This window comes from Trachinotus anak, unplaced genomic scaffold (genome assembly GCF_046630095.1).
Source record: "Trachinotus anak isolate AG129_WGS33_773 ecotype Australia unplaced genomic scaffold, CSIRO_AGI_Tana_v1 ptg000034l, whole genome shotgun sequence".
In the NCBI taxonomy this organism is placed as follows: Eukaryota; Metazoa; Chordata; class Actinopteri; order Carangiformes; family Carangidae; genus Trachinotus; species Trachinotus anak.
This window is the reverse complement of record NW_027273885.1, coordinates 5,477,523-5,488,308: the sequence shown is the minus strand read 5'-3', so window position 1 is coordinate 5,488,308 and position 10,786 is coordinate 5,477,523. Positions and strand designations below refer to the sequence as shown.

Below are 10,786 nucleotides of genomic sequence, written 5' to 3'. Positions count from 1 at the left end.
GTTTTGGATTGGACTACTACTACCAAGATTCCAATCGGCGGTTTATTTTAAAACTTCCGGGTTATAATTTCTTGAGTTCCCCGCCTTTTGAGTGAGCAGCAGTCCCCTACGGACGTCTCCTTCACAGTAAAACCGCTGACGGTTATTTTCTTATTTTGATGCTGTAGACCGGTTTTCTTAAGAGATATTTCCTGAACATGTAGCTAATACTTCATTGTTACGTCCTTTTTTTTTTTGTCAACCAACAAGCAGTCATGTTGTTGCCGTCCGACGTCGCTCGGCTTGTTTTGGGTGAGTCTGGTAAAACGTAGCAAAGCTGTAGCATTGTGCCGCATTCACTTGAAGTCTGCAGAATGGAAAGAATAGTAAAAACCCATTATTCATGCCTTATTCCAAGGTGTTAGCCCTAGTGTCAGCTAACACTGTAAACAAACAGACAGCTTTGAATAGCTACTGTTGTATTACGCATTTGTAGCGGTTCTTTATCGAGATAAACTGGATACAAACAGTGAACAGCTCCAATTAAATGAGCTTAACGGATTGTATTTTGATGTAGCTAACTGCCAGCGGTGGTGCGTTTGCAGGCTTTCTCCCAACAGTTTGCCTGTAGTTATTTTCACTATACTGTTGCTGTCAGATAATAATCAATAACATCTCCGATTAGGAATTGTATAATCATTTTTCTATTATCATTTTTCCCACTCGTCTGCTCCGAGTTTCGGTTTAAACGATATGCCGTGAACGCGCCATCAGCTAACAATGACACTAAACCGTAAACAGGCGGCTCAAAACTCACAGTCGTATGTATTCAATGGTAGTTTGAGCTTTGTTTTATTGCTGCTTCTCTAACTGGGTGTTGGTAAACGTCCTTCTCCAGGGTATCTACAAGAAGAGGGACTGTCCGCTACAAGCCAAGCTTTCATTCATGAGAGCTCCAACCTGAAGGAATATGCCGAGCACACCACTGGAGATGGGACTATTCCTGCTTGTGTGTTTGTAAGTGTGTATTCTTCTCCCGAGTCCTCTCACATATTGTGAATGTCATGCGATAAAAGGTACTAACTAAATGTATGATTCATTCTTTGTTCCCACATAGTCTATCTTTGGGAAAGGCCTAACAACCATATTAAACGAATATGTGGCCGCCAAAACAAAAGGTGAGATGATCAGCCATTGTCTTCATCACATAATTCAACATTAATAGTATATACATGTTTATGTTGTTTGGCTTTTTTCTTTTTTCAACAGAGTCTTGTCATGAGGTACCTGCAGTGATGACTTCATTGTGGAAAAAGCTGGATTTTACTCTCAACCAAATCAAGTAAATATCTGCACCTTTCATCATCTTAACTCACTGAAAGTGACAATCTCACAATCTCTTTCCTCCATCTTTTCTATTGAAAGTTGTCTTTGAGTGGGATCTTCATCGCTGATATTATTTCTCTATGTCCTTCCTTAGGTCATTGCAGAATTCGCCAGCTATATCAGCATGTCAGAGAAGTAAGTGTGGAATTAGTTTTTCTGTTTTATTCAGTTTTTTATACCCTGCCAGCAAAAGTTGCATTATTAGTGCACATGCACAAAATATGGGAAATTATCAGCATCGCCCACTCTTACCACAGTAGTCACACAATGATTTAAGATATAAATAGAAATACAATACATACAAAATTTCATTTACCTGCCTCTGTCCGTTGCAGCACGTTCACGCATTGGGCTGGCAAACATGGCTAGACAGCGGGTCCTGGCTGTGGCTTCAGCTGGTGCTGTCATCTGCTCATCAGTTTCTGAAGCGAGCCCCATCATCAGCCCTGCGCACACCTCTCACAGCATGCTCGGCCACTCCACTCCTGTGAGCTACACTGCTCTGCACACCAGGCTAGCGCCAGGCAGTGGCACACACCAGCAGATCCCTGATGGCAGCCGATTACAAAATACACCCAGTCAGTATGAGAAAATATTCCCCGTATATGCTTTTATATTATTATATTGTTGATAATGTAGTAGAGGTAGTATTTTTCAAGGTTGAGGTGTTTGTGTTTTAATGTTGTAATCTTTTCTTTAATCAGTCATTGTGAGAAGAACATAGGACTATAAAAATCATATCTATTAGTCTAAAAACTTTTATTGTACATTCTTACCAGTGGTAGTCATTTTCCTGTTGGGCAGACATAGCATTGCTGATTCAACTGTTGTCCTTGGACAAAGGTCTGTTTTTATGTGCACTTATGAAGCATTCATGGAGCTGGTCATTTATGTTTTTTGTGATGGCTCATAAAAGCTTCCCTTTTGAAGTCCATAGCTTTCATCATTTTCCATAGGGCTATTGAAAGATTTAGCAAAGCTGTATTTGTCCGTTACAGGGGATTCACCGATACAGATCACTGTGTCTGAGCATCGGCTAAATCCAGGCCCAATGTCTCCAGGACGACGGAAATGGTAAGGATGCTGTTAAATTATAATTATTGTTGACCACCCCTTATTTTGAGAGTGTTGAAGAGAGACTTAGTTGTCCCACTAACCCAAAGTAGCTTGAAAATTCTGCTTTCTCAGTACACAACTTAAGAACAGAAGTAGTTGCTAATAAATAGATTTTTTCCCTGAAGACATTTTAACATTTCACAGTAGTAAAAGCAAAGTTGTGAATGATTAATGATGGCTGAATTCCATTTAGCTGCTTCAGTTTCAAGGTCGTGGTATTTTGCATGTGGGTTTAGTGTCATAGCTTAGTGGGACACTTGACCAGAACAAAACCAGTATGACAAGTCAAAATATCTGCTGTGGAAAAGGATTATTTAAGGCTTAATATTTTAATCAATGTATCTGTTTGCCAAAGCATCATAAAACACTGGCACTGGCAAAACTGGCAAATTTAGTTTGAGAGACACTATAACTATTATATTGTCTCTCTATTCCTATTACCTTTTTAAATGGGCTGTGTTTTGAGATTGTCATTGTTTTTCTTATGTCTTGTGCATGTTAGCTGCCAACTTGATTTTTTCTTTTCTGCTGCCTTCAGGGACACCCCCAGGAAGAGAAGTGGTGCTCTGAGTGTGTCCAGTGGCCCCGGCAGATCTGCCACAGCTGTCAGTAGTGTCAATGCAGAACCTCAGCCTGAAGAGGTCGTTGATGAAAATTTCCCTGTAAGTAGTGACAAACCCTGACAAAATTTGAACAAACAAACGTTTTTTTGTGTTGTCATTTTTAACATGATGCTGCAGACATTTAATCTAATATTTTACATGCTTCTATCTCTTGAAAGTACTCATCTTTTACAGATTCATGAATCATACATTTTGTGACTTCACAAAAAATGTCACTCTCCACAGCAACTAGTGATACAAAATGCCCGCGACAAGATACTGGGGGACAGATCGTTACAAGAGAAGCTTGCTGAAAACATCAACAAAATCCTCGCCAAGTAAGTGCTGAGTCGGGACTCTGCAATGCCTCACTGCGTATATATTAAATTATTTTGGTGGATGGTTTATGATTTTGTCAGTGGCATTCAAAGTTGTGACATGACTGTGATTTTCCTGTTTCCTCTCTAATATTAGTGAGCCAACGCCCCAAACATCAAAGGCCTCTTCAACTACAGTGGAGGCAGACCAGTCTATTGATGAAATCCTAGGACTACAGGTGCTGAACAGCTCTAAATACCAGTATTATAACTTAATTTCTTTCCCTTTTCCCTAAAAATGCTCCTCATAGACATTTATCAATATCACTTCATCAAGCTGTTCTTACATTATTTCCTGACATATATTCTCTGACTCAGGGGGAAATCCATATGAGTGATGATGCCATCCACGACATTTTGGAGCAGACAGAGTCTGACCCAGCTTTTCAGGCCCTCTTTGACCTTTTCGATTACAGTAAGTATTAAAATTTTTGTTTGTTGTGCAGAGACCTTCTGCATCACACAATTCTTTTCAGTTGTGTATGAAAGCAGAATTGACAACCATTTCAGACAAACAGACTTTTAAAAAAATGATTTTTATATGTATTTGCAGATAAAACTAAATTCCCTGAGGGAGAACCAGTGGATGGAGATATCAGCAGTAGTCCAGAAGAAACTGAACCTGCTGGATCCTCATCTACAGTCAGACCCCTTCAGAGTGATGATCCAGGTATTCTTAAAATCCAGTAGTGCACTCTCATCAAAAAACAACACAGATGTCACTTTTGGTTATTGTCTTCAACCTCACACAATTCAAACTTAATGTTCGCTCCATTTAAAAACAGTTACATATATGATATAGTCAGAATTATAAAACTAATGCCGTCCCCTCCACCCCCTACTAGCAGCTTATTCAGTAGAGATTTTGTGATCAAATATCAATCCCTTTTTCTAGTTTAAACAGCTTTCTGTTTGAGGTATATGCTCAGTCAAAGTCTCATCCTTAAATCAGTCACAGGTGTAATTTCTTCTTAAATCTTTACTTAGCACACCTTGTCTGTGTTGTTGTCGAGAGCAGAGACAAGCTTCACAAGAGTTTGCAAACAGTTTGACAGTTTATGCCATACCCTTTCTGATGGGGATTTTTAACTTAAATTAATAATTGTTAAATGCCCCTAATGAAGAAAGATCTACCTAAAACACATGATATGGACAGATTGATCATCAAACTGTCTTTTTTCTGTTTTATTTTTCAGGCACTACACAGAAAGATATCAATGTTTTGGATACAACCCCAGTAACAGTGAAGACGAGAGCTGGGCAAGATCGTAAGACCAGGAAGTCTACTGCTCCCACCTTGTTAAAGAAAACAGTTATTTCCACCAGTGGCAAAGCATCCAGAATAGAAAACAGTTCGGCAAGATTGTTAGTGAGTCATGGGGCGCACCGAGGTGTCTCATCTGTGGCAGGAGACTCGAACAAAAAAGAAAGAGCCTCACTCTTCAATACAAGTGTTGGTGTAACACCAATGGATATTGATGAACCTTTGAATACACCTCCCCCTCCTTCAGACAGTGTTGACGGTCAGGAGCCTGCCACAAAGGACAGCACCTCCACCAAAACTGGTCTCTGTGAATCAACCACAGTTTCCTCATCAAGAGCCTCTGCTGCATTTGGGGCACCAGTAGCAACATCAGCCTCTAATGTGGACAAAAAACAGGAGTGTAAGCAAGCACAAGGATCTACAGGGCAACCTACTACAGCCCCCTCTTCAGCTCCGAGTAATCGACATGCTTTTTTGTCTCCTGTACAAGTTGAACTGAACAACACTCCAATGCCAACTGCTGACCTATCTTATATACCAGTTTCAAGCGGTGGCGGAGACACTCAGCCAATGTTTACTCACTCAGTAACACCTGAATCTGCCTCTTTGACATCTGCTTCTTCAGCTGTCACAGTTACAGCTGTGTCTGCCTCACCAGCAGCCACTACTGCTCTACCATTCACATCAATACCTGGCTCACCCATATCTGCGTCTGCCTCTGTAACTCTTACAGCTACCCCTGCCTCATCCACACCCACCTCTCTCACATCCCTCTCCTCTTGTGCCTCAGCCACAGCACCACCTGATCCTTCACCCACCAACCCCAGCGCCCAAAGCAAGCCTGCAGCAGATTCTGGTAATATAGTTTCTTTGAAAATCATAATCAGTGATAACCAGGATGAGGAACCTACCAGTGACGCAGCCTTGAATCAGGCAATTTCCAGCATTCCTGGGGACAAGATACCCACCATCTATCTTTCCTCTCCAGCCAAGTCCCCTGGAGGCCCTGGCACTCCAAAGCCCAACATGGATGAAGTGGCACAGGCAGTACGTGGCTTACAAAGCTCTGAGGCACATGCTAGTCCTCTCAGCAGTAAGGCTGGGGCATTGGTTGCATCTCCATTAACAGGGACATCACAGGCTCAGCAAAGCTACATAATTCAACTGCCCCTGGACACCACTAACCCTGCTCTCCACGGAGCGACTGCCAGCTATTTCCTCGTGACTGAACCCCCGAATACAGACGCTCAAACCAGACAGGTGCTACTTCCTGCTGGTGTCTCAAAAGGACAGCCTTTGCCCACCAACCAGTTTGGACTGACAACACCAACTCGTTCCCAAGGCTACTCCACTGGTAAGAGATGACAAATTTCAAATGAAATATTTTGAATGTAATAACGTAGTCAACATATGACTACCTTCAAGTCATGATTTGTTTTCTTGTGAGATGTCCACCGGTTTAACAGTGAAACACAGTCCACTTTGGATCTGCACACAGCATGTATTGTGTGTTGTCCTTGTGCAGGAATCTTTGCTGTCCCTAGTGTTTAGTGGGTCTTTGTTGCTCATTGCTGGGCAGTCTGTCAAGTCCATAACTATTGTTTTTATTAATGTTGTTATTTAAAAAAAAAAAAATCTGTGTTCTTTATGTGCAGGCTCAGCACTCATCTTACCATCACCTGTTAAGCCTGTGGTGCTTCCTATTTCTGTTATGGGCCAGAATACTCTGGGGAATGTCCAGATGGTGTCCAATCAGGTAACAGAACTTTATCTGCAGTTTGTAAGTTAGGAGTCAAAAGGTATTTCTGTTCTTACCATTTCCTCCAGTTCTTACAATATCCTGATCATTCTGTTAACCTGTCATCTACTATAATGCCACTTAGAGAAATTTTCTCTTTAACCATGACAGAATATCTTGGGAGCTAATAGGCAGGTTTGCATGAAATCAACTACACACAAGAAGACTTAATGCTATTTTAGACAACGCCACCCTCAGATCACATTATCACCTTAGAAAACAATGTGTCCAAACTAATGGCAGCATTTATGAAATTTGGTTTCCAAAAAAATGTTTGCATGACATGTTGTCTGCTGACCCACATACCACTCTCAGGCCAAAATGTGAACTTGTACACAATACATCTCCTTTAATTGGTAGAATTTGACTATTATTAAAATAAATTATATCTTTCCAAAGTGACACTTAAGATTTTAATGAGCCAATCACATTTCCTCTCAGACAAAAATTACAGTTACAGTCCCACTATTTGAAAGGCTCCAACAATAGCAAAAGTATTTTTTTGTCATTTGTATGTTTTTCAATCCATCCAAGATTTAATAATTGTGTAGCGGGTAAAAAAATATGATAATCTCAAGGGGCCCCCATTTGCTTTAGACTTTTTAGCAATATCCAGAGCAATAACACTTGTTGACATTGTTATATTTACAGCTTGTTGCCATACCAAACCCAGTGTCGGTGCAGCAGCCTGAAACTGTCAAGCCCAAACCTCCCACAGTGGCAATGAAACAGTTTACAACTGCTGGTAAGTTACAGGTTAACTTAGAGCAAAAACACTTGACTTAAGATACTCTTATTGAACATTATCAAGTGATGCTTCCAGTGTTGCTCTGCTTAATGTTTTGATGTCACTGCTTTCATTCTGTGACCATATTTCTCTGAATTTCAGGCACTGAGGTAAATCTCGTTGGTAAGGCAATTCAGCCTGTGTCAGCTGAAACCCTAGGCCAGCAGGATGCAGCAAATGGTTCCAGTCATAGAAGAATTTTATGTTTTGAGTCTTCTACAGAGGTTCAACCACAGACATCTAAAACAAAAACCACAACAACTTCAGCTACAAATATAAATACATCTACACCAAAATCTGCCCAGCAGCCTGAGAAAGATAATACACAGCCGGCCCCTCGACCAAAGCCTGCTATCTTGGGTGGCAACAAGCCCAAGAGGAGGGTAGAGATTGTCAGATGCTCGGCAGATCCCCAGACTGCAAGAGGCTTGGTGAAGGAGGCTGAGAAGTCCAGGCTTCCACAACAGCACCACAAAGACCCTGTCAAAAAGAACTCCCGCAAGCAAGATCATAACATTCATAAACAAGAGTCTCAAAGTGCAAGCACCAGCAGGGTTGATTCCTCACAGGCTGAGACTTTGAAAAAATCAGAATCAGGAAGGAGATCAGAATCTACTGACAGGAAACACAATCATGATAAGGGTAATGATGACGCAAAAGCAAGTGACTGTCATAGCTCTAGGCCATCTTCTGATTCTGCACTGAAATCAGGAACTAGAAAGGAGAAAGAAGAGAACAGCAGGAAAGAACCTGCAGAAAAAGCTCCTGCAAAATCTCGTGAGGGGCGTACAGAAAAGAGGACTCCCTCTCAGGAGATGCCAAATGTGACAGCTAACAAGGAGAATGAAATGAAGGGTAGTATGCAAGAGCAGCAACAGCAATCAACACCTTCATCAGACTTTAGCCCCCCAGCTGTCACTCAACCTACATCTAATCCCCAGTCCAAGGCTACAAAAGCCACCTCAAAGACCAGCTCTTTGGCCAAACAGGCAGCTGAGATGCTACAGGACATCCAGGTACTCAATTCTCCTTCCACCCCAGCCAAGAGGCCTGTAGCAGGTAGTTCAGACCTTAGTCTACCCCGGACCCCTGGGATTAGCCATAACCAGGAGGAGTCTGCTGACTGTTCTAGGACTCCTTCCCGACAGAAAAAGGGTAAAAATGGAGAGGGGACTCCCAAGCGTCTCATGCCTCCCAACACCCCGGATGCCCCCACCTGCAGCCCTGCCAGTGAGGCTGGCAGCGAAAACAGCATTAACATGGCTGCTCACACACTCATGATTCTTTCACGTGCGGCCATCGCCAGGACAGGCACTCCACTGAAGGACAGTTTGCGTCAGGATGAAGTAGGAGAAAAGTCGCCAACAAGCTCTAAGAACTCTAAGAAACGCAAACACTCTTCTCCCACAGCCAGCCCGCCTGCAAAGAAAGAGTCAAAACAATCTCCCAGCAAAAAGAAAGACCGGGTGAGTACAGCACATTCCCATCCTGTAGACGTGTTCAGTTTTTGTAACAGTCAAGTTCTGCTGCAGCAGTATTCAGTTTTCAGGTGCAGTTAGATGTAGGGCTGCAACTAATTATCATTTTAATTACCAATTTTTCAATTGGTATCAATTGGTGTGTGAATTATCAGGAATCAGTATTTTATGAAGCCAGAGATGACGTCTTCATATTACGTCTTAAATTTACTATCATGACAAAGGAAAGCTGCAAATCTTCACATTCAAAAACCAGAAAGGGAATTGATATTTGTGATTGAAAAATTACTTAAATGGTTACGTAATAAGTCCATCTGTCAATCGACTAATTGATTGATTAACTAATTGCTTCAGATCTCCTTAAATGTCTTTCTGGACAAAACAAGCCAATATGCTCTCGCTCAACAGCGTAGACTGATGAAAGTCAAGCTTAGACTTTCAGCTTTGAACTCAGCCTGATGCACAGACTCTGTCTCTGGGTGTTAGACCTGTAATAGAGAGGCAGTCTGTCCAGTGTGTCCTCCATGACCCTGAGCAGGTTAAGCCGTTTAGAGGGTGTATGGATGGATTTAGTTAACAACATGGCCTTTGCTCTGGTGCCACCATCAGGCCAATCTATATATGTTTTGTCCGACTGGGTCGTCTCTTTATTTTGCATCCATACACACTTGTGTTTTGGTTTATAATGAGCATCACAACCACATGGGGCTGAAAGCGTGGAGTTCTTCTCATGTTGATCAGAAACTTTTTTCAGATAAACTGTCAGTGGTTTTTATGTAAATGGTAATTAAGTAGTTATATGAAAGCTGTGTGTCTATTAGACTGTCTCATCAGTGGCATTAAATGAAGTAGAGTTTTGACACATATTTCTGTCATGTAATCCTGACTTTTGCTTTAAATCTGCAGGAGAAGAAGAAACTTATTGATTGCTTTCCACATGACTTGGATGTGGACAAGTTCCTGTCTTCACTTCACTATGATGAGTGAAACCAGACACACCAACAGGGAAGGACCCCCATATAACTACCTGCTTAGGTTACTATCCAGGAATAGAACAAGCCATCTGCTAAACCAGTGCCTATGGTTCCTATTAGTAACCTTGCCTGAGAACTTATAAGTTGCAATTCCAATGTGGGTTGATCTGCATAAAATCTTGTTACATGCAGCAGTTGTAGGGCAACCATGGCACTTTGTTGTATTTTTTATCCTCATGTTCACTTTTGTTTTAATCATCTTTTTTCAACTACTACAAAACAGTTATACGTTTGTTTTTGGGCACATTGACATAATGGGTGCTGGTTGTTTAAAAAGGGTGATGTAAACTGTTTCCTTGGTCAATATTTGACTCTAGTTTGAATCCAGCTGTCACTGACTGTGGTTGGTTTATAAAATGTGTTATGGAATATATCTACAATTCATTTTAGTAACACTGAATGAAGAGCTGTTCATGTTCAGAAAAGTCTGGTTCATCGAAAAATAAAGTAATGTGAGTATAATATTTTATGGCATACATGAGTATAGTTTTCCTTTTTTTGTAGAATCAGGCACATTAAGTATAAAACAGTTCAAATCTGCATACTGCATATATACTTCATCCATCATTGTAATAAAACAAAGAAATGGTTTTGTGTGTTTTTCCCTAGTGTACACACACTGGCCCTGAACCTCCTGAAGCTGTATTTAATATCACATGTGCTTGCAAAATTATGTGAATGTTGTTATATGGGAATTGAGACAGCACTAGGGCTTTGAGGAATTTCATATGTAGCTTAATAAATAAACTGTGTTGCTCACTGTCTGAAAATCATAATGGCCTACAGACATGTACAGTCTGCAGCACTGCAGTTTTTTTGGCTCTTAATGTGTGTGAAATCCTTGAAGCATGCTTGCCTGTTTCACAGTTGGACTGCCCTGATGGATATGGCAGACACTGGGTCTGAGCAACAATTTTAGGAATTTAAATAGGAGCAATGCCACTTTCAGCTGGTTTGTGCCTTCA

At 41.2% G+C, this 10,786-nt stretch overlaps 1 protein-coding gene across 2 annotated transcripts; it reads left to right on the top strand.

The window, feature by feature from the left end:
* Positions 1-76: 76 nt before the first annotated feature.
* npat (nuclear protein, ataxia-telangiectasia locus) lies at positions 77-10,411 on the top strand. 2 transcript variants are annotated; one of them, XM_071471744.1, is made up of 18 exons: positions 77-291; positions 878-996; positions 1,097-1,157; positions 1,249-1,321; positions 1,460-1,500; positions 1,701-1,943; positions 2,364-2,439; positions 3,020-3,143; positions 3,330-3,421; positions 3,558-3,639; positions 3,779-3,875; positions 4,014-4,130; positions 4,657-5,580; positions 5,713-6,078; positions 6,380-6,480; positions 7,174-7,267; positions 7,412-8,775; positions 9,694-10,411. In XM_071471744.1, the coding sequence occupies exons 1-18, from the start codon at positions 255-257 to the stop codon at positions 9,772-9,774; spliced, it is 4,092 nt and encodes a 1,363-aa protein (XP_071327845.1). In that variant the 5' UTR covers positions 77-254; the 3' UTR covers positions 9,775-10,411. The 2 variants fall into 2 exon arrangements, with proteins under 2 accessions (XP_071327845.1, XP_071327844.1); XM_071471743.1 differs by having other exon boundaries at positions 4,657-6,078.
* The last annotated feature ends 375 nt before the right edge of the window (positions 10,412-10,786 follow it).

What these genes read in the sequence shown, in the direction of transcription:
- npat (XM_071471743.1), top strand. Translation starts at nt 255, where the DNA reads ATGTTGTTGCCGTCCGACGTCGCTCGGCTTGTTTTGG. An exon ending in TGTGGCCGCCAAAACAAAAG is followed by an intron (nt 1,158 to 1,248) that starts GTGAGATGATCA and finishes TTTTTTCAACAG; the next exon opens with AGTCTTGTCATGAGGTACCT. An exon ending in CTTTGACCTTTTCGATTACA is followed by an intron (nt 3,876 to 4,013) that starts GTAAGTATTAAA and finishes ATGTATTTGCAG; the next exon opens with ATAAAACTAAATTCCCTGAG.